This window comes from Myxine glutinosa, chromosome 5 (genome assembly GCF_964187855.1).
Source record: "Myxine glutinosa chromosome 5, kmMyxGlut1.1, whole genome shotgun sequence".
In the NCBI taxonomy this organism is placed as follows: Eukaryota; Metazoa; Chordata; class Myxini; order Myxiniformes; family Myxinidae; genus Myxine; species Myxine glutinosa.
Genome location: NC_136265.1, coordinates 51,389,963 through 51,411,785, shown reverse-complemented (window position 1 = coordinate 51,411,785; position 21,823 = coordinate 51,389,963). Strand labels below are relative to the sequence as shown.

General features: G+C 45.7%; 1 protein-coding gene across 1 annotated transcript; it reads right to left on the bottom strand.

Moving 5' to 3' along the window:
- Nucleotides 1-335: 335 nt before the first annotated feature.
- Nucleotides 336-19,736, bottom strand: MRPL15 (mitochondrial ribosomal protein L15). Its single transcript, XM_068117121.2, has 5 exons — nt 19,500-19,736; nt 16,709-16,863; nt 6,868-7,033; nt 1,013-1,136; nt 336-919 (listed from the first exon to the last, which is right to left on the bottom strand). The coding sequence occupies exons 1-5, from the start codon at nt 19,593-19,595 to the stop codon at nt 579-581; spliced, it is 882 nt and encodes a 293-aa protein (XP_067973222.1). The 5' UTR covers nt 19,596-19,736; the 3' UTR covers nt 336-578.
- Between the last annotated feature and the right edge of the window lie 2,087 nt (nt 19,737-21,823).

Sequence of the window (21,823 nt, the reverse complement as noted above, 5' to 3'; positions counted from 1 at the left end):
CTATCTGTTCAGTGTTCTAGCTCTTCCACAAGCCTAGACTCGTACAACAAAAGGAGGTATGAGAAAAATCAATGATAGCACACACCTCCAACAGGCTGAACAGTTTACATCTTGCAAGTGCAAATTACATGCGGACCTGAACCAAAATCTAATCGGCTTTTCCTTGTCACCTACCCAACTCATCCATCAAGTTTTGTCATAACCCATCCACAACCACAACTGTGGCTGAAGTCCTTGGTGCAAGAATGTCCCTTAAAAGAGAAGGTGTCTAGACAATGCATTGCTTTGATATAATCTGTAATAAAATTAATTATAAAGGCACAACATTCAATATGTCGTGAGTAGAACAAACCTTTATTGCAGCGAGGCTAGGTCTTCCTCTGACAACAAAATTGAGTGTTGTAACTGAAGTGTGAAATTGCAAAGAAAGTGTAGCTGGAAACCAAACCCAGTTGTCCGACGTGGCCACAAAGTACATAAAGCCGAGTTCTACATTCGGAAACAATGTTGCCATGTAAGCGCAACCATTGCTCAAGATTCATCGATGTTCTGAACGATCCTCGAAAATGAGAGGTGGCTTAAGGGGCAGCATAAAATTCCAGGAGCTGTGGATCTGTGGGTTTAAGTACCTCCCGGTCAGTCAGGCTGACGAGCCAGCCTGGTGCCAAACCGAAGAATATTTGCCGGGGCCGTTTCCTCTTGGAAAGCATAGCTAGGAGTTCAGGTTGCTCAAGATTTGGAAGAGTGTATCCGTAGCGCAGTGCAAGCGCTTCCCGGGCCATTCTCACTTCCTCCTGATCTGCCAGGTAGCCACGGCATTTGGGATCCGTGTAGAAGGAGATCAGATCTTGCGGTGGAAGTTGTCGCCGGGGAATGGGTTGGCCTCGTCGAAAGAACGGCACCGGCTGGCGAAGAATATCTGAAGAAGGGGGAACATGATGTAGCATCGCTTTCATTACGTATGGCCAAAATCATATGGAAAAGGCAAACATAAATAAACAACGAAAAATACCCAAACTTCTGAGGTCGTAAAAAGCTGTCGTGACAACTCCTCCTTTACTCTCCACGGCGGCAATCGCCAACTCGGATGCCCATTGCACCTCCAGGTTCACCAGAGCGTCAAACTCATCCGCACCCTGGCAGATAACATGGCGTCAAATGTGGAGGTGGTGGCACGATCTAAAACCTGACATTTCAATCGATTTAGAGCGTTTCTGCTCGTATTGGTCTCAAATCTGGTCAGCATCAAGACGAGTGCAAATCAGAGGATGTAATAATAATAATAATAATTCATTTATTTTGTATAGCGCTTTTCATGAAGCCCAAAGGCGCTTTGACAGAGTGCAAAACATAATGCATAACAAAACATGAAAACAACAATTGCAAAAAGACAAGAATCAATAGGGAAATATTTAAAGCAAAAGGAGGGAGAAGGAGAAGTGATAGTCAGGGGTTAAATGCTGTGGGTTGAATGTTGAATGCAGTGCTGAACAGGTGGGTCTTGAGTGATGTTTTGAATGTGGTGAGTGAGGAGGAGTCTCTGATGGTGTGAGGTAGTGAGTTCCAGAGGGTGGGAGCAGCGATGGAGAAGGCCCTGTCCCCCCAGGATCTGAATTTGGTCCGGATGGGGGGGGGGGGTCAGGAGATTGGTACCAGCAGAGCGGAGGTTGCGGGTGGGAGTGTGTCTGGAGAGGAGGTCAGCCAGGTAGGATGGGGCCAGGTTATGGAGGGCTTTGTAGGTCAAGGAGGATTTTGTACTGGATTCTCTGGGAGATGGGGAGCCAGTGAAGCTTGTAAAGGACGGGGGTGATGTGGTCACGGGTCCGGGAATGGGTGAGTAGACGGGCAGCGGAGTTCTGAATGTATTGGAGTTTATTGGTGATTGTTGAGGGTGAACCATAGAGGAGGCTATTGCAGTAGTCCAGACGGGAGGTGATGAAGGCGTGGATGAGGGTTTCTGCAGCCGTGGAGGAGAGGGATGAGCGGAGACGGGCGATGTTTTTCAGGTGAAAGAAGGCCGTCTTTGTGATCTGTTTAGTGTATTTGTCGAAGGAGAGGGTTTGGTCAAAGATGACGCCAAGATTCCGGATGAGAGGGGAGGTGGATACTGGGATACCGTCGATGTTGAGGGCAAAGTTATGGGTGGATTTTGTGAGCGTTTTTGGGCCAATGATGATTATTTCAGATTTATCACAGTTTAGTTTGAGGAAGTTGATTTGAAGCCAGGATTTTATTTCAGAGATGCAGTTTGTCAGGATAGAGTGGGTATCGGTGGAGACGGACTTGGTGGAGATGAAAAGCTGGATGTCATCGGCGAAGCAGTGGAATTGGAGACCATGACGGCGGATTAAGTGATCGAGGGGGGACAGGTAAAGGATGAAGAGGAGGGGGCCAAGAACTGAACCTTGGGGGACACCTTGGGGGAGGGGAGCAGTGGGGGATTTGCAGTTATTGATGGAGATGAACTGGCGTCTGTCAGAGAGGTATGATTTAATCCAAGAGAGGGCAGTGCCGGTAACGTTAAAGGTGGATTCAAGTCGGGTGAGGAGGATGGTGTGATCGATGGTGTCAAAGGCAGCGCTGAGGTCGAGGAGGACGAGAATGTTGAGGTTGCCAGCGTCAGAGGAGAGGAGAAGGTCGTTGGTGATTTTGAGGAGAGCAGTTTCAGTACTGTGGTTGGAGCGGAATCCGGATTGGAATGTTTCATACAGGTTATTGACAGAGAGGTGATGTTTGAGTTGAGTGGCTACAGCGCGTTCCAAAACTTTCGACAGAAAGGGTAGGTTGGAGATGGGTCTGAAGTTGTTTAGGGTGTCAGGGTTTAGACCAGGTTTTTTTAGAATGGGGGTAACAGCAGCAATTTTGAGGGATGGTGGGACGATGCCTGTAGACAGGGAGGAGTTTATTGTTGCAATGATAAGTGGAGAGAGAGCAGGGAGGGAGGCCTTGACAAAGCTGGAGGGGATGGGGTCAAGAGTGCAGGTGGCAGTTTTCATTCCTATGAGGAGTTCAAAGAGGTCAGTAGGGGAGACCGGGGAGAATTGAGACAGGGGGAGGCAGGATAATGGGGGGCAGGTGGTTGGAGGGGGAGCGGGTGCGGTGGTGGTCAAGCTGTTGTAGATGTCAATTTTGCGTTGGAAGAAAGGAAGGAGATGCAGTTGTCTACTGTGAATGACTGGGTGGTGGTGTCCAGGGGGCGGAGGAGTTTGTTTATTGTCGAGAAGAGTGCTTTTGGGTTTCCGGAGCCAGAGTGGATAATTTGAGAGTAGTAGGCGGAGCGGGCGTGGGAGAGGGCATCTTTGTAGTGTTGTAGGTGGTCCTTGTAGGCTTGGGAGTGAACTGTGAGACCTGTTTTATTGCGGAGTCTTTCAAGTTGGCGAGCACGAGTTTTCATCAGGCGGAGTTCAGGGGTAAACCAGGGAGCAGAATGGGTGAAAGAAACTTTTGGTTTTTAAAGGCGCAAGCTGGTGAAGGCAGGAGGAGAGAGGTGTGGTTGTAGTAGTCAGTGAGGTCGGAAGGGGTGTGGAGGTCAATGAAGGGAGAAGTGGACATTTTTTCAGAGAGGGTGGATGAGAATGAGGTAGGTGAAAGAACGTTTAGCTTACGGAAGTTGATAGTGCGATAATGTCTTGGTGTTGGGGTGGGGATGTTGATGGTCATAGTGATGGCTAAGTGGTCAGAGAGGGTGAGGTCAGAGCCAGAGAGATGGTGCAAAATTAATCCAGTGGAGCAGACAAGGTCCAAAATGTGACCACGGATATGCGTAGGAAAGTTGACATGTTGAGTGAGGTTAAAGCAGGTGAGTAAATCAGTGAAGTCAGTGGTTATTGTGGAGTCAGTGGAGTCCATGTGGATATTGAAATCACCAAGGAGGAGGATTGAGGGGGAGAGGGAACATAGCTGGGTCAGAAAGTAGGAGAAGTCAGACAGGAATAATGGGTGTGGTTTGGGAGGGCGGTAGACGACAGCCATGACTGACTGCGTGCGACCAGAGAGTTTAAAAGCCAGGTGTTCAAAGGATGAGGATGAGGCGATGGGGATGAGGCTGGTCCTGATGTCTTGACGGTGGATAACGGCAATTCCACCACCTCGGCCCTCCGAGCGTGGTTTATTGACGTAGGAATATCCATTGGGTGTGGTGAGGTTGAGCGTGTAGTAGTCCAGTGGTTGTTGCCAGGTTTCGGTGAGACAGAGAAAGTCCAGTTTGTTCTCCAGGATGTAGTCGTTGAGGATGAGGCATTTGTTGTTGAAGGACCGGGTGTTGAACAGGGTGAGCTTGATGTTGTTTTGAACAGCGGGGATGAATTCAGGTGATTTAGCCAGGGTTCGCAGGCAGGAGATGTGATTGTGTGCGTTGCCGTGACAAGGTGCGCTGGGACGATGAGTGGGAGTGCGCTGAGCCGACCAGAGGACGGGGATGGAGTGACCTGATTGTACATATACAAACTTACGACCGGAGCCACGGTGAATGTACCTGGGTCGTCGGAGGAGTCCATTTGATTTGATGGCAGAGATGCATGATGGGGTGGAGCGGGTATTGAGCAGGAGCCTTGCGGCGGAGTACCGCAGAGCCATGCCAGGCAGGAGCAGAGAGGCGAGCACGAGGCCAAGGTTGAGGTGAAACAATGGTCCCAACGCACGGGAGCAGGCCCAAGGAAACGAAGGAGCCAGGTAGGTGAAGCCAGGAGCAGAGTCGGGACCAAGCAGAGGGCAGACAGGAGCAAAGACGATCACGAGGCCAAGGTTGATCACGGCAAAGCGGGAAATGCAGCGGCAATCGACCACCGCCGCTACAAATCTAGATCACGGCGGGAAAACCGCCGCCACACCGCTGCGAAGGACACAACCCACGAGAGCGTGCCCGAGGAAACAGCGAGCAGGCGAAGGAGCCGGGTAGGCGAAGCAGGGAGCAGAGCCGGGACTATGCGGAGGGCAGACTCAATGGCCCAAAAATCCGCACGACCACCAAAAAAGCAAGCCACAGACAGTGGCCCAGTCGAAGAAGCGGCGGGCATGTGACGCCTGCGTAGTGCGTCCTCTTCAGACCGGACCTTCAGACCGGATGTAGATATAAATTACCCCGCTCTCCTCATCCATATGTTAAATATCAATCATCTGCATCACCGTCAGAAGGTTTGGGATGTTAACATTGATGCAAGATGGAGATAATATCAAGGCAGACTCGGTCACAATCAACGCTGCTTATGACATGTGCACACATGGTTAACATCACCTGGTAGGCCACAAGGAATTACGTTGTACGGATCGTTACAATGTCCATTTGCAGGATGTGCTTTATCCATTATTTGCCATTGTCGATACACTATCTCAACCAGACTCGGTGTAATGGTTGGAGCGTCCGCTCCGAGTCCGGGAGGTCGGTGGTTCAAACCCGGTCCGAATCATACCGAAGACTTCAAAAACGGCACGTGCTGCTTCCTTGCTCGATGCTCAGCATTTAAAAATATAGAGCACTGACAAATAACGCTGGAAAGGCAACGACAAACCACCCAGTGTGGAAGTAACATCCAACCAATCAATTTGTCAGGTGGACAAAACATCAGGTCAGACGTTTCGGCCCCAAATGATCATCAACTGGGACTATGCACGATATCGCAAAAGCCTTCATATACGGTACTTAACGAGGAAAAAGGGGATGACAGGTGAGGATGAGAAGAAAGAATGGGAGGATGGATGAGGACGACAAAGGAGAGTACAGATGAGGATGAGGAAGAAGGGAAAATAATGAGGAGGAAGATGTGGATGGATGGATGAGAGGAAAGGGGAGTGTGTATGGGGAAGGGTGTCGGGTTTTGGAGGAGGGGTCCTTTTAATCAACCCCATTGCCCACCTCCTCATGTTTTATTTAATGCTACAATACTTGTGGCTTTATGTGGACAGCTACCGCAGTCAAACACACGTACAATAGACCCCAACCGCATTCCCTCTCCCCCATCTATTTTCCTTTCCAAACCACATTCCACTCTGTGTCCACCTTTTGTGTTCTCCTCCTTCCCATCCGCAACCATAAGACTTGGTGAAACTCAGATCTGACACACTCCAATACTATCAATCAAATACATGCCCAAGCTCATGTGCCTGCATCGAAAAGCTTTAGATAAATAAACAAGAAGACGTCATGCAGAGAACGATACTTGCAAAATCCACCCCTTCCTCCCCCCAAAAAGGTTGCCATTGATCCATCAAATTGTCCATTTCATCAAGATTAAAATTGACGATCTTGATCAAAGCTTTGTTCAATGGGATGAAAAGTGACGATTTTCAGATGAAAATTGTTGATTTGGGAATTTTCACCTTGAGTTGATCTTTGACCGTTTAACCTTTAAAAAAGCTGGTTTCCCAATTCAGTGATGCACGATGCAAATGCTGTTAAATTTTCAAGTTAATCGGATGAAAATTGAGGATTTTTCTGATACAAATTGATGTTGGAGCTTTGACCTTCAGTTGACCTTTTGACCTCAAAATTAGTTGGTTTCCTATTTTAGTTGGTTGGAGATATCCTGCTATGTATCGTTTTTGGCCCTATCTCCCAATGGTGAAGAATCACTTTAAAAAATTCGGATCCGGATCTTCACCAAAATCTAATCATTTCATCCTTGTCACATACACTACATCTCTGCCAAATTTCGTCCGAATCCGTCCACAACCTTTTGAGATATTTTGTTCACAAACAAATGGACAAACAGTCAGACAGAGGTGAAAACATAACCTCCACCCACCTTTGGTGGCAGAGGTAAAAATAATTAGACAATAAAAATAATTGGAAAAAGTAATGGAGAAAAGCAGTTCCACCAAATGGAATTGGGAACAGGGGTGACGGAAAGGAGGGGGTGAGGAGCTTCATACCTCCTCCACCAGTTGCACCCCATACTGGCGTCTTAGAGGGTTAACGCGAACACCACGACCATTCACCAGCTGAGTGAGATCCACAGGTTGTGTGGTGTCCACTCTTCCGAGGTCGATCAGGTACTGGAGTCGTTGTAGACTTAGTGGAACATACTGTCTGCGTAGACTGGCGGACACACATCACCAAAATCAATCTATGCTTGGGACTTTGGACCACCTGTGACACATCCATACTTGGCCAATCATTCCAGAGGCTTCAAATAACCGTCAACACAGAAACTTTACATAGCTACAGGTATGAGCCTTTTATCAACAAGCAGTCGAGTACCAATGTGGTGTGATTTACACGACAGTACAGAGATAGCGTAATCGCCTCCGGAAGGAACTAATATTAGTGTAGCAGCATAGCAAACCTGTTGTGCATTTTGTGATACAAGCACCAAATTTGGCACAAATGTACATTAATATGTTGCGAACATTTTCAGATATTGGGCCACTTGAAATTCCGTAATTTTTTTTTTCAAATTTTTTCAAATTTCGTAATTTCAAATTTTTCGGGTGACACCGTCACAATTTCGGTCTTCGAGGCCGGCCGATATAGTGGGGCAGCTTAGCCCAAATATTCAAAAGAATTGTGCATTTTGTGATACAAGCACCAAATTTGGCACAAATGTACATTAATATGTTGCGAACATTGTGTGGTCAGCAATGAAGACGAGAGTCTGAATTACATGTATGCAAAAGACCTTGTGAACCAGTGAAGCAAATACACGGGTAAGCATGAATTAAATCTAGGGCATGATATAATTTCCATGATGTTTACCTCTACACTCAATGGTGGAAGGAGGTAATGTTTTGATCCCAGCTTGTCTGTATGTCTGTTTGTCTGTTAGTCCACAAAATTCCAGACAAAGCTTGTAGTAGTGGTAGTTGTAGTGGTAGTGGTGATAACAGAAATTGTTATATAGAACTGAACTTATATTATTATTATATGCAGAAAATAACTTCATTTCTATATGCCCTGCAGTGGACAGGTTAATTGGTTTATGCACTGAAGGGGTCACCCTGGTGTGCACTGCTGTGTTCTGCCTCACTGAGTTGTTCAGGTATGATGTACTCAGCACAAGCTTCCGGTCGGCCCGGAGGTGGGGGTGCGGGGCCTGTCACGGAACGTCAAAACAAACGGCCTGCCGGGGCCGCCCAAAAGTCGGGCGTGAGGGGCGCGTCCACTAATGGAACGCCTCTCGCTTCCCAGATCGAGGGCCACGTGGTCAGGAGAACCTTGTCCCTTCCGGTCACACTTTGCCTATCGGCCGGCCTCGAAGACCGAAATTGTGACGGTGTCACCCGAAAAATTTGAAATTACGAAATTTGAAAAAAAAAATTACGGAATTTCAAGTGGCCCAATATCTGAAAATGTTCGCAACATATTAATGTACATTTGTGCCAAATTTGGTGCTTGTTTCACAAAATGCACAATTCTTTTGAATATTTGGGCTAAGCCGCCCCACTATATTGGGTTTGATTCCCACTAAATATGACAAGTCCGTGCTTCACGGGGAGGGTGACCTTCGGAGAAGTTATTTAAGCACATTCGCTCATGGATGGAACAGTTTCTTTTTGGATGCACCTACAGTTTCCCTCTGGATGCATCGAGATCGAATGGTTCTTCTTGGACGATGTCAACGAACATGTGTTGTTGCAAGTGCTGTCATGATGTTCCGTCGGATCAATAATGGCAAGCCACACCATTGTGAAGGAAAACCTACAAGTCCCCGATCATCCTGCCCCTCAGATCACCTGTACGTTTTGTGAGACTGCTTACCCATCTGTGCAAATTATTTATGACCCCCACAACCGCCCCCAAACTGTTTTACAACTAGACAGTTCAAATAACACGATACTGTGTGCAGTGTTCAAGTATATATACTTCAACTTTATAACTAGAAAGAGCAGAGATTGCAGACCCTTGCCAGGATGTGTTTTCAGTGGTTTTTAAGGCTCTTGTGTTAAAACAAATATGGCGGCCGAACTACGTGACCGATGACGTCGTCATTTTTTTTTCTCCACCAATTTATCCCTGGATGATGCTCAAGAAATTTCATCTTGATCGGATGAAGTTTTGTACTTGTCGAATTATGACGTCAAAATGGAGGCACCTATGACATCATAATTAACATATGTTATTCCACATGGAGAGTTCTTCACAATGAACTATGTCTCAATTTTTTTCTATGCAGCGTTTTCGGAGATATAGAGGTGCAAAGTTTTTTCGGGTTTTCCAAGATGGCACCCATACCACGTGACCTATGACGTCATAATTATCATTTTTTTTAAATTATACAGGTGGAGTTGCACTTGTGGTGAAAATTTCCTGTCAATCGCACCAACGGTTGCAGAGAAAATCATATTTATTCTGTGTGGACAAACAAACAAACAAACACAGACAGACAGACAGACAAACAGACAAATGAAAAATCACTCATAGAGCGACACTTGGCAAAAGAGAACAAAGTAGAATGGCACTCAGGGGATCATCCTTTTGACCCCAAAAATAATTGGTGGTTGAATTCAGTGATCTGATATGCGAATAGTCTTCAAATTTTAAGGTAATTGGATGAAAATTAACAATTTTAGAAATATGGCCTATGTTGACCTTTTGGCATCTGCTGAACTCAAAAATAGTTGGTCGTTGAATTCAGTTAGCTGATCTGTAAATCCCATTCAATTTTCAAGTCAATCGAATGAAAAATTGAGGATTTTAGAAATTTGAAATTGTTGTTGACCTTCGGTCTATGTTGACCTTTTGGCCTATGTTGATCTCAAAAATAGTTGGTGGTTGAATTCAGTTAGCAGATATGAAAATCCTTTCCAAATTTCAAGTCAATCGGATGAAAATTGAGGATTTTTTCTTTTTTTTGTATACTGAATCGAGGCTCGTGAAAGAGCTAACATTTATTTCACAAACAAATCAACCAGACAAACAAAATATACAAAAAGAGGGAGTGGAAGACAAGATGGGGAGAGAAGGGGAAGCACACAACCACAACATTTGAGAGCAGGGAGAAGTGTGGGAGGGAGAGGGCTTGGGGGCAGGAGGTGTGGGAAGGGGAGGGGGGGGGGGGGGAGAGGTATAAAATACAAGGGGACCGAAATTAGCGGGGGTAGAAAAGATCAAGGTTTTGGATGGGGGAGGATAAGAGATGGTGGTGAACAGCTGTTTTAAAGACCTGGAGGGTGGAGTGGGATTGAAGAGAGTGAGGGAGTTTGTTCCAGAGGCGGGAGAAAAGAGGAATGAAGGAGTGAAGGTGAGCAGAAAGTCTTGATTTTGGCAGTTTAACCATAAGAGGGTTGCAGGCAGATCTTGTGTGACCTGTAGGAATATTTGGGGGACAGAGCCCAGAGAGGGCTGGGGGGGCAAGGCCAGAGAGGAGTCGGTAGAAGACGGAAAGACCACCAACCTGCCTGCGGTGAGTGAGTGAGAGGCCCTTGGAGTTAACTTCATCGCGGGAGATTCCAATGATTCTGAACGCTTTGGTTTCAACAGCGTGAAGACGCGCTAGGTGTGAGGCAGGAGCACCAGACCAGAGGGGAGAGCAGTATTCCATAGAGCTGCGGATGAAAGCCTTGTATGTGGTGAGGAGCTCAGGTGTGCCAAGGAAGGACTTCGCACGATGGAGGATGCCCAGTCGGCGACTGGCTTTGGAGGCCAGATTTGAAATGTGGTTTTCCCAGGAAAGATCATGGCAAATAGTGAGACCCAAAAGCTTGAGTGACAGAACTTCTTGGAGAGGATTATTCAGAAAGTGGATGGGAGGGTTTTCCAGTCGATCTTTTCGGAGAGACATCGTAAGAGTGTGAGATTTATCAGGATTGAAAGACATGTTCCATTTGTTTTCCCAGTCTGATTTTGTCCAGGTCTGCAGAGAGTGAGGAGGCTGCAGACTGCTGATCTGAGGGATGAGGAATGGAGCGACAGAGAGTAGAGTCGTCAGCAAAGAGATAGAGAGGATTTTCAAGAGAGTCAGAGAGATCATTGATGAAGACCAGAAAAAGCACAGGGCCCAGAACACTACCTTGGGGAACTCCAGCCTGAACAGGAAGAGGAGATCCGCTCACTTATACTTTCCTACAGGTGACAATTTGAAACCGAACTTCACGAAACTTCACCAAATGGTAGAGTTCGTCGTCCGACAAAATCCTATATATATTTGAGGTCAAAAGGTCAACACAGGCCAAAGGTCAACCACACTTTTTCAAATCTCTAAAATCCTCAATTTTCATCCGATTGACTTGAAATTTGGAAAGGGTTTTCATATCAGCTAACTGAATTCAACCACCAACTATTTTTGAGATCAGCATAGGCCAAAAGGTGAGGATTTTAGAAATTCAAAAAAAAGTGGTTGACCTTTTGGCCTATGCTGATCTCAAAAATAGTTGGTGGTTGAATTCAGTTAGCTGATATGAAAACCCTTTCCAAATTTCAAGTCAATCGGATGAAAATTGAGGATTTTAGAGATTTGAAAAAGTGTGGTTTACCTTTGGCCTGTGTTGACCTTTTGACCTCAAAAATATATAGGATTTTGTCGGACGACGAACTCTACCATTTGGTGAAGTTTCGTGAAGTTCGGTTTCAAATCGTCACCTGTAGGAAAGTATAAGTGAGCGGATTAACAAACACACAAACAAACACACAAACAAAGAAACACACACACAAACCGGAGCGATCAACATACTTGCAATTTTTTTATTTTTTTTTGCCAAGTAATCAAGCAGACTGAAATGCAATACCTCTCCTCAGGTGAGGGTAATAACAGCAATTTTAAAGATCGTTAAAGGAGAACCCAAACGCAATTTTTTTCCCCTGAAAACCATTGAAAATCATTAATCACGATCTAATTTGAAGGGAATATGTTGAATTTTTTTTGCCAGTGACGTCACACTGTTAACGCACCTTGATCCAAATGGCGGCTTTACATAGAGAATGGTGTATTTCAAGCTCGGATTCTGATCCGAGAATTCTGATCTGATTATGATCCGGTTTTATCGTTTTCTGATCGATATTTTTCGATATCGAAAATTTTCGATGTACTGTATTTCGATATTTTCGAAAAAAAATCGATTTTTTTTCTCGATATTTTTCGATGTCGATAAAATCGATATTTCTGATCGATATCGAGATTCTGATCTCATTCCGGTCCGATTCTGATCCGGTTTTATCGTTTTCTACATTTAAAAAAATTCCACCGTCATTAGCAACTCTGATGGTTCTCATTATGCTTAAACTGATCAGTGGGATTTTGAAGAAAACTATTGGAGGGGAAAAAAATAGTGATGGAAACGCTTTCGGGGGAATTATGGAACCGTATCGTTTTGCGCCTCATGAGAGCGATTCAGACAAACATGGTGACAATGGAGTGTCAGTGAAGTTGAAAATGCCAGTTGCATGTTCATTACAGATCTGTAGGTTTCAGTTTTCTGTTCAATTGATGGTTTAATCAAGGATTTTGTATTGATTGATAAATCATGTTATATAAAGAGTTTGTTTTTATAAGAGCGACTGTTTTTAAAGACCATTATGAAGGACACAAACAGCCATGAATAACTCATGTAACCTGTTAGATAGGGTGGTGCAATAGACACTGAGTAAAACAGCAGTAAAACCCAGAATCAATTTATTAATACACCTTTAAACCTCGAGATACAACAACACAACAACATGCATTTTAAGGCCATTTTCCCTGCTAGAGCGGGGGTTAGCCTTGCGGTCCCCATGACAATCTTCTCCATCTTGCCCTATTTTCTGCATCTCTCCTTGTTAACCCCCTTGCCCGCATTTCTTCTTCCACCATCTTTAGCCAAGTCTTTCGCGGTCTTCCCCGTCCTCTACTTCCTTCTACGTACAGTACATGCAGTACATTCATTTCCATCACTCTTCTCAACCAGTCACTTTCATCCTTCCTCAACACATGACCAAACCATCTCAACCTGTTCCTCTTCACAGCATCAATCACAGGCTCTATTCCCATCATTTTTCGCAATTCATCATTTGTCTTCCTCTCCCTCAATGATACTCCGCACATCCACCGAACCATTCACATTTCCACCCTTTCCAGCCTTAGTTGCTGCTCTACGTTAATTACCCATGTCTCGCTCCCATAAATCATAACACTTCTCACACATGCAGCATACACCTTTCCCTTCAGCTTCAACGACACTCCCCTCCTCATCAGCACGCCACTCAGTTCCCGAAACTTCTTCCATGCACATCTCACTCTAGCAACCGTTGCCGAGTCTGATCCACCTTCTCCATTCAGCATGTCTCCGAGGTAGCAAAATGTTTTCACACCTTCCAGCTTCATGCCGTCTCCAAGATCCAACTCAACATTTCCTCCATGTGCAGCTCCCTCTGTGCACACCTTACATTTGAATGTAGCTGCCACACTGGTTAATGACCCTCTCAGACCACTACATTTTTGATGAACCCACTCAGCGCACATAGTACATTGAATGGAGTTCACTCCGACACCCTTCCTGCACACAGCACACGGCCACTTCCCAGTTCTTTCCACCTCACCACATGCTTTACCACTTGCCATCACCTTCGTCTTTCCGATATTCATTTCCGATTAATACACCTTTAAACCTCGAGATCTTTATTTAAATTTAATTATACACTTGAACAATGCAGAACACAAATCACCTTCATCATACTTCCAAGAACCTACAGTTTTGCAGATCTTGGACTAGTTATACAAGGTGGTGTATGTAATAAGAGCTGTCAAGCACAGCCCCTGGAATAGGGTGCAGTATCGAGGTGAAGACGAGGGCGTCAATACGGGTATGTATGATGCCGATTGACGCTGTGTGAACTCCATAAAAAAAAATTAAAAAACCACCTTTAGAAGCCATTTTTCCCCGCAAGCGGGGGTTGGCCTTTTTCGGGAACTGTGGTTGTTGTTGTTTTTCGGTCCCCTTTTTGAAGCAATGTTTTACGGCCGGATGCCCTTCCTGACGCCAACCCTTTTTGCCGCCTTTAACGACAAGCAGGGAATTACCAGTGAACTGGTACTCAATTCAGCTCCATGGTGATCACATGAATTGTGTGAACTCCATGGTGATCAATAAAGCCTCCATCTCCTAAACTGTGACTCAACATCGTCTTATTACAGTGATAAGGGTGGTGGATGACTGCTTCAGTCCGCTAAACTTCCGGATTTTTTAAAAAACGATCTTTCATATCGTTATAATTAAAATATAAACTTGAACACTATGCAGGATATTATGTTCTATGAACTCTCCAGTCGAAGAATGTAATTGTCAATCTAAACACATTTAGCGATTTGCATGGACGGCAAATGAAGTCAAAACAAATAGGAAACAAGAAAGCATCTGAAACTGCAAAACCCGTCAACATCTCCTTTGTATTCAGACTTTTTTTTTTCTTTTTTTTGTATACAAGATCAAGGCTCGTGTAAAAGCTAACATGAATCACAAAAAACAAACGGACACATAAAAAAACATATAATAAAGGGAGCAGGAGACAAGATGGGGGAGACAAAGGGAAGCACACAAGTACAACAGTAGAGAACAGGGACATCGGGAAATTTGTGGGAGGGAGAGGGCTTGGGGGGAGGAGGCATGGAAAGGGGGGGGGGGTGGGAGAGGTATAAAACACATGTACACTGCGAGGACTTCCAGAAAAGAAGTCGGGATTTCAAAAAAGTGCATCTGGGGTGAATTAGTGGGGGTAGAAAAGATCAAGGTTTTTGGATGGGGGAAGATAAAAGATGATGGTGAACAGCTGTTTTAAAGACCTGGAGGGAGGATTGGGATTGAACAGAGTGAAGGAGTTTGTTCCAGAGGCATGAGAAAAGAGGAATGAAAGAGTGAAGGTGAGCAGAGAGTCTCGATTTTGGCAGTTTCACCAGAAGAGGGTTGTTGGCAGATCTTTTGTGACCTGTAGGAATATATGGTGGACAGAGCACAGACAGAGCAGGGGGAGCAAGGCCGGAGAGGAGTCGGTAGAAGATAGAAAGACCACCAACCTGCCTGCGATGAGAGAGAGAAAGGCCCTCAGAATCACCTTCATCGCGGGAGATTCCAATGATTCTGAAGGCTTTGGTTTCAACAACGGGACGCCAGGCTATGTGTGAGACAGGAGCACCGGTCCAGAGGGGAGAGCAGTATTCCATTGAGCTGCGGATGAAAGCCTTGTATGTGGTGAGGAGCTCAGAAGTGCCGAGAAAGGACTTCGCACGACGGAGGATGCCCAGTCGGCGACTGGCTTTGGAGGCCAGATTTGAAATGTGGTTTTCCCAGGAAAGATCATGACAGATAGTGAGACCCAAAAGCTTGAGTGACAGAACTTCTTCAAGAGGATTGTTCAGAAAGTGGATGGGAGGGTTGTCCAGACGGTCTTTTCGGAGAGACAAAGTGAGTGTGTGAGTCAATCAGATGTTCAATTCAAGTCAATCAGATGGAAATTGATGATTTTGTGACCTTAACAGTTTGACCTCATTGCCAGAAAACAGGTTACACAAGGAGTTGGGTCATATTGGGTCACTGAAATATTGATAGAACTGATAGATGGATATTTTGAAGGCTGGAAATGCGAATGGTTCGACGGATGTGCGGAGTATCGTTGAGAGAGAGAATACAAATGATGAATTGCGAAAGATGATGGGAATAGAGCCTGTGATTGATGCTGTGAAGAGGAACAGGTTGAGATGGTTTGGGCATGTGTTGAGGAAGGATGAAAGTGACTGGTTGAGAAGAGTGATGGAAATGAATGTAGAAGGAAGTAGAGGACGGGGAAGACCGAGAAAGACTTGGCTAAAGATGGTGGAAGAAGAAATGCGGGCGAGGGGGTTAACAAGGAGAAAAAAAACCACCGTTCAGAGGCCATTTTCCCCCGCAAAGCGGGGGTTGGCCTTTTCGGGGACCGTGGTAGTTGTTGTTTTTTTGGTCCCCTTTTTGAAGCAATGTTTTACGGCCGGATGCCCTTCCTGACGCCAACCCTTTTTGCCGCCTTCAACGACAAACAGGGAATTACCAGTGAACTGGTACTCAATTAGCCGACCTCGGAAGGATGACAGGCTGAGTCAACCCCCCTGGCATTAATTCGGCGATCGACCGAGATTCGAACCCAGGATCCTAGGATCCTAAGCCGGCACCCTAGCCGCTAGCCCAACACCAGGGATAACAAGGAGAGATGCAGAAAATAGGGCAAAATGGAGAGGATTGTCATGGGGGACCGCAAGGCTAACCCCCGCTCTAGCAGGGAAAATGGCCTTAAAATACATGTTGTTGTTGTTTGTTTGATAGATGGATATTTTATGCAACCTTGACCTTTGACCTAAAAAAAAGGAAAGAAAAAAAAACAATTGGCTTCTAGGTTTTGATTGGTGAACCAATTCAGCAACCCAATATGCAAATTCTTAAAATTTTAGGTCAATTGGTTGAAAATTGATGATTTTAAGTGATGCTGACCTTTGACCTTTTGACCAATGTATTAGTTTGTCTTCTCCATATTCTCATAATAAAGCTTTGTTTAAAATTGGATGACAGAAGCGCACATGGTAAAAACGTTACGACACAGACAGACACAGACGAACAGCGATTGCAAAACCCCGTCTCCCGCGATGCCTTAAATGGCGATTGATCAGCCGTGGAGAGAAGAGAAGCTGACTTTCTGGCCTTACCCTTCATCCGAGTACCTTTGCTCCGGCAAAGGGCAAGGCCCGAAACGTCAGCTTCTCTTCTCTCCACGGCAGATAAATCACGATTTTAGGTACTTTATTTCCTATTTGTTTTGTGTACCGCCATTATTGCAGCTTACCTGTGACCATAATTGTATCCATATTTTGGGATTATGATGTGGAACGGGGTCTGTCCACCCTCGTATCCCAGCGGAGGGGACGTTTTGTGCTGCCGCTTGTTTCCCCGGCCACTCTTTCCTCCGTGGTTGAACTTCCCTCTTCCGCGCAGCTTTGTCTGCGCACACGACACACGGTGTCAAAGTCAGAAGCGTATTGCAAGGTGCGTTCGCGCCTCATGGTAATGAAACATCAAGGCGCTTTAGAACTGTGCTGGCAAGTTCTGTTATCACTGCACTTTAAATACTTGTTACCAGTCAGAGGGAACTCATCACACAGGAGGGACACCTCCGACCCGAAGGATTTATTTTAAAGTAAGCGAAACATAATTTGAGTCAGTAACATTATTGATCAAGGTGCCAACATGGTCACTGGTTGTACATTGGTGGGTATTATTGTGTGCATTATTGCAGACAAATGTTTATCTTTCACGCTGGTCATGGTGATATGTTTGTGTCAATTTTAAAGTGTTTCATGCTCCCAATGAACCTGGGCGAGCATGAAGGCCGAGCTCAAGAGGTATGCACACTCGCCTCTAAGCAGTCTAGCCTGGAATTGAATGGGGGAAGACACCCAGGGAAGAGGGAGTGGTGGCTGGAGAGAGACACCCAGAGAGAGAGGGAGTGGTGGCTGGAGAGAGCCACCCAGAGAGAGAGGGAGTGATGGCTGGAGAGAGACACCCTGAGAGAGAGAGGGAGTGGTGGCTGGAGAGAGACACCCAGAGAGAGAGGGAGTGGTGGCTGGAGAGAGACACCCTGAGAGAGAGAGGGAGTGGTGGCTGGAGACACCCAGAGAGAGAGAGAGTGGTGGCTGGAGAGAGACACCCAGAGAGAGAGAGGGAGTGGTGGCTGGAGACACCCAGAGAGAGAGAGAGTGGTGGCTGGAGAGAGACACCCAGAGAGAGAGAGGGAATGGTGGCTGGAGAGAGACACCCAGAGAGAGAGAGGGAGTGGTGGCTGGAGACACACAGAGAGAGAGGGAGTGGTGGCTGGAGAGAGACACCCAGAGAGAGAGGGGGTGGTGGCTGGAGAGAGACACCCAGAGAGAGAGGGGGTGGTGGCTGGAGAGAGACACCCTGAGAGAGAGGGAGTGATGGCTGGAGAGAGCCACCCAGAGAGAGAGGGAGTGGTGGCTGGAGACACCCAGAGAGAGAGAGAGTGGTGGCTGGAGAGAGACACCCAGAGAGAGAGAGGGAATGGTGGCTGGAGAGAGATACCCAGAGAGAGAGAGAGGGGTGGGAGACACACAAAGAGGTGTCCGTGCACCCCCTGGGAGGGAGAGAGATGGCACATACTCGCATGGCCGTTCGTGTGTGCAGCAATGTACAGCCGATGTATTAAAACAAGGTGCGTTAATACAAAATTAGCGATCGTTGCAGGGTGGGCGAGTTATCGCCGACATCCTGAATATTGATTTGAAATAAATCCACGTTTGGAGGTCAGACAGAGGTTCGGCTCACACTCCAACACAGACGTACGTCATTTCAAAATGAACCTCAAGACAGCCAGCTTAATGCTGCCTTGTCGTGGAATGCGCTCCCAAATCGAGATTCATTTCAAAAAGGTACAGTGTTTGTAACCACCACAAAGTAACAAGGTACAGTGTTTGTAACCACCACATTTCACGAAGGTACAGTGTTTGTAACCACCACATTTCACGAAGGTACAGTGTTTGTAACCACCACATTTCACGAAGGTACAGTGTTTGTAACCACCACAAAGTAACAGGGTACAGTGTTTGTAACCACCACAAAGTAACGAGGTACAGTGTTTGTAACCACCACAAAGTAACAAGGTACAGTGTTTGTAACCACCACATTTCACTAAGGTACAGTGTTTGTAACCACATTTCACGAAGGGACAGTGTTTGTAACCACCACATTTCACGAAGGTACAGTGTTTGTAACCACCATAATTCACAAAGGTACAGTGTTTGTAACCACAACATTTCACTAAGGTGCAGTGTTTGTAACCACCACATTTCACGAAGGTACAGTGATTGTAACCACCACATTTCACTAAGGTACAGTGATTGTAACCACCACATTTCACTAAGGTACAGTGATTGTAACCACCACATTTCACTAAGGTGCAGTGTTTGTAACCACATTTCACTAAGGTGCAGTGATTGTAACCACAACATTTCACTAAGGTACAGTGATTGTAACCACCACATTTGACTAAGGTACAGTGATTGTAACCACCACATTTCACTAAGGTACAGTGTTTGTAACCACCACATTTCACGAAGGTAGCGTTTGTAACCACCACATTTCACTAAGGTACAGTGTTTGTAACCACCACATTTCACTAAGATAGTGTTTGTAACCACCACATTTCACTAAGGTACAGTGATTGTAACCACCACATTTCACGAAGGTACAGTGATTGTAACCACATTTCACTGAGGTACAGTGTTTGTAACCACCACAAAGTAACAAGGTACAGTGTTTGTAACCACCACATTTCACGAAGGTACAGTGTTTGTAACCACATTTCACTAAGGTACAGTGTTTGTAACCACCACAAAGTAACAAGGTACAGTGTTTGTGACCGCCACATTTCACGAAGGTACAGTGTTTGTAACCACATTTCACTGACTAAGGTACAGTGTTTGTAACCACCACAAAGTAACAAGGTACAGTGTTTGTGACCGCCACATTTCTCGAAGGTACAGTGTTTGTAACCTCCACATTTCACGAAGGTACAGTGTTTGTAACCACCACTTTTCACTAAGGTATAACATGAGGCAAACCTTCTTCTGAAGGCCCGGATTGGGCCGCATGTTCGCCAAGGAGACCCGCGGAAGGTCACGCAAGCAGCGGAGAGACGTTCGTCCGGGGCCTGACATTCTCCACAGCTTCGTCGTTGAAATTTTAAAATCAATTTATGTGAATCATCAATGGTGGCGAATGCGATAACTACGTTGTCTGGAAATTATTCTCTGCGATCTCACTTCACTGAATGAATCCGAAAGCGAAGTCGAAGTCTCGCGATATTTGGTGATTCGGTAATATATTTTTCTGCAATCAGCAAATCATTTTATTTATCGAAATCAAATCATTCAAATTATTCCCAGTCATGATCTCTCAATGGAATAAATAACAATAAATGAACGAAATTTAAATGTTCGAGCTCGGCCTGCTCATGTAAACGACACCACTTTTGGTTTTGCATACTGCGTCCACTGTGGGTTTTCTTCCAACATCTTGGCGTTTGAACGTCGATCTTGGGATCCCGGGAATACTCGATGAAATCTTGTTATTTTTCAAAATCCGAGAGACAGCGAATATTTTTGTGAATTATTTCGGCATGAGCAAAAAAAAAATTCTACACATGCGGTGTGAAAAAAAAAATGCAAAATACCATGCGTTATGGTGCCAAAATACCACGTGTTATGGTGCCAAAATACCATGCCTTATGGTGCCAAAATACCATGCGTTATGATGCCAAAATACCATGCGTTATGGTGCCAAAATACCAGGTGTTATGGTGCCAAAATACCATGCGTTATGGTGCCAAAATACCATGCCTTATGGTGCCAAAATACCATGCGTTATGGTGCCAAAATACCATGCGTTATGGTGCCAAAATATCAGGTGTTATGGTGCCAAAATATCAGGTGTTATGGTGCCAAAATATCAGGTGTTATGGTGCCAAAATATCAGGTGTTATGGTGCCAAAATACCACGTGTTATGGTGCCAAACGCTTTGTGAATGCGTTGTTTCAGTTCTTCAACAGATGCCATGGAATGTTCAGCAACCTTAGCTTTGACGTACACCCACAGAGAATTGTCACAAGTGGTCAGGTTAGGACCGTGTGGTGGCCACAGGCCGACAGAGGTGTTGGCAAAGACGTGCCAATCCAACGGTTGGGATATATTTGATTGAGGTAATTTCGTACCACACATGCATGATGCGCAGGTGCCCCGTCCTGCTGGAAATAAATCTCATGGGCTAGTCCACGTCGTTCAACTTCAGGATCCCATGGGCTAGTCCACGTCGTTCAACTTCAGGATATCATGGGCTAGTCCACGTCGTTCATCTTCAGGATCTCATGGGCTCGTCCACGTCATTCATCTTCAGGATCTCATGGGCTAGTCCACGTCGTTCATCTTCAGGATCTCATGGGCTAGTCCACGTCATTCATCTTCAGGATCTCATGGGATAGTCCACGTTGTTCAAGTTCAGGATCTCATGGGCTAGTCCACGTCGTTCATCTTCAGGATCTCATGGGCTAGTCCACGTTGTTCAAGTTCAGGATCTCATGGGCTAGTCCACGTCGTTCATCTTTAGGATCTCATGGGCTCGTCCACGTCAATCATCTTCAGGATCTCATGGGCTAGTCCACGTCGTTCATCTTCAGGATCTCATGGGCTAGTCCACGTCGTTCATCTTCAGGATCTCATGGGCTAGTCCACGTCGTTCATCTTCAGGATCTCATGGGATAGTCCACGTTGTTCAAGTTCAGGATCTCATGGGCTAGTCCACGTCGTTCATCTTCAGGGTCTCATGGGCTAGTCCACGTCGTTCATCTTCAGAATCTCATGGGCTAGTCCACGTCGTTTATCTTCAGGATCTCATGGGCTAGTCCACGTCGTTTATCTTCAGAATCTCATGGGCTAGTCCACGTCGTTTATCTTCAGGATCTCATGGGCTAGTCCACGTCGTTTATCTTCAGAATCTCATGGGCTAGTCCACGTCGTTCATCTTCAGGATCCCATGGGCTAGTCCACGTCGTTTAACTTCAGGATCTCAAGGGCTAGTCCACGCTGTTCAAGTTCAGGATCTCATGGGCTAGTCCACGCTGTTCAAGTTCAGGATCTCATGGGCTCGTCCACGTTGTTCAAGTTCAGGATATCATGGACTAGTCCACGCTGTTCAAGTTCAGGATCTCATGGGCTAGTCCACGTTGTTCAAGTTCAGGATCTTATGGACTAGTCCACGTCGTTCAAGTTCAGGATCTCATGGGCTAGTCCACGCTGTTCAAGTTCAGGATCTCAAGGGCTAGTCCACGCTGTTCAACTTCAGGATCTCATGGGTTAGTCCACCCTGTTCAAGTTCAGGAATCATGGGATA

Coding starts and splice junctions, on each gene's coding strand:
- MRPL15 (XM_068117121.2), bottom strand. CDS start 19,595: ATGTCAGGCCCCGGACGAACGTCTCTCCGCTGCTTGCGTGACCTTCCG. Junction 7,034..16,708: donor GGATACAATTATGGTCACAG/GTAAGCTGCAAT, acceptor TGTGTCCGCCAG/TCTACGCAGACAGTATGTTC. Junction 920..1,012: donor TTACGACCTCAGAAGTTTGG/GTATTTTTCGTT, acceptor CCCCTTCTTCAG/ATATTCTTCGCCAGCCGGTG.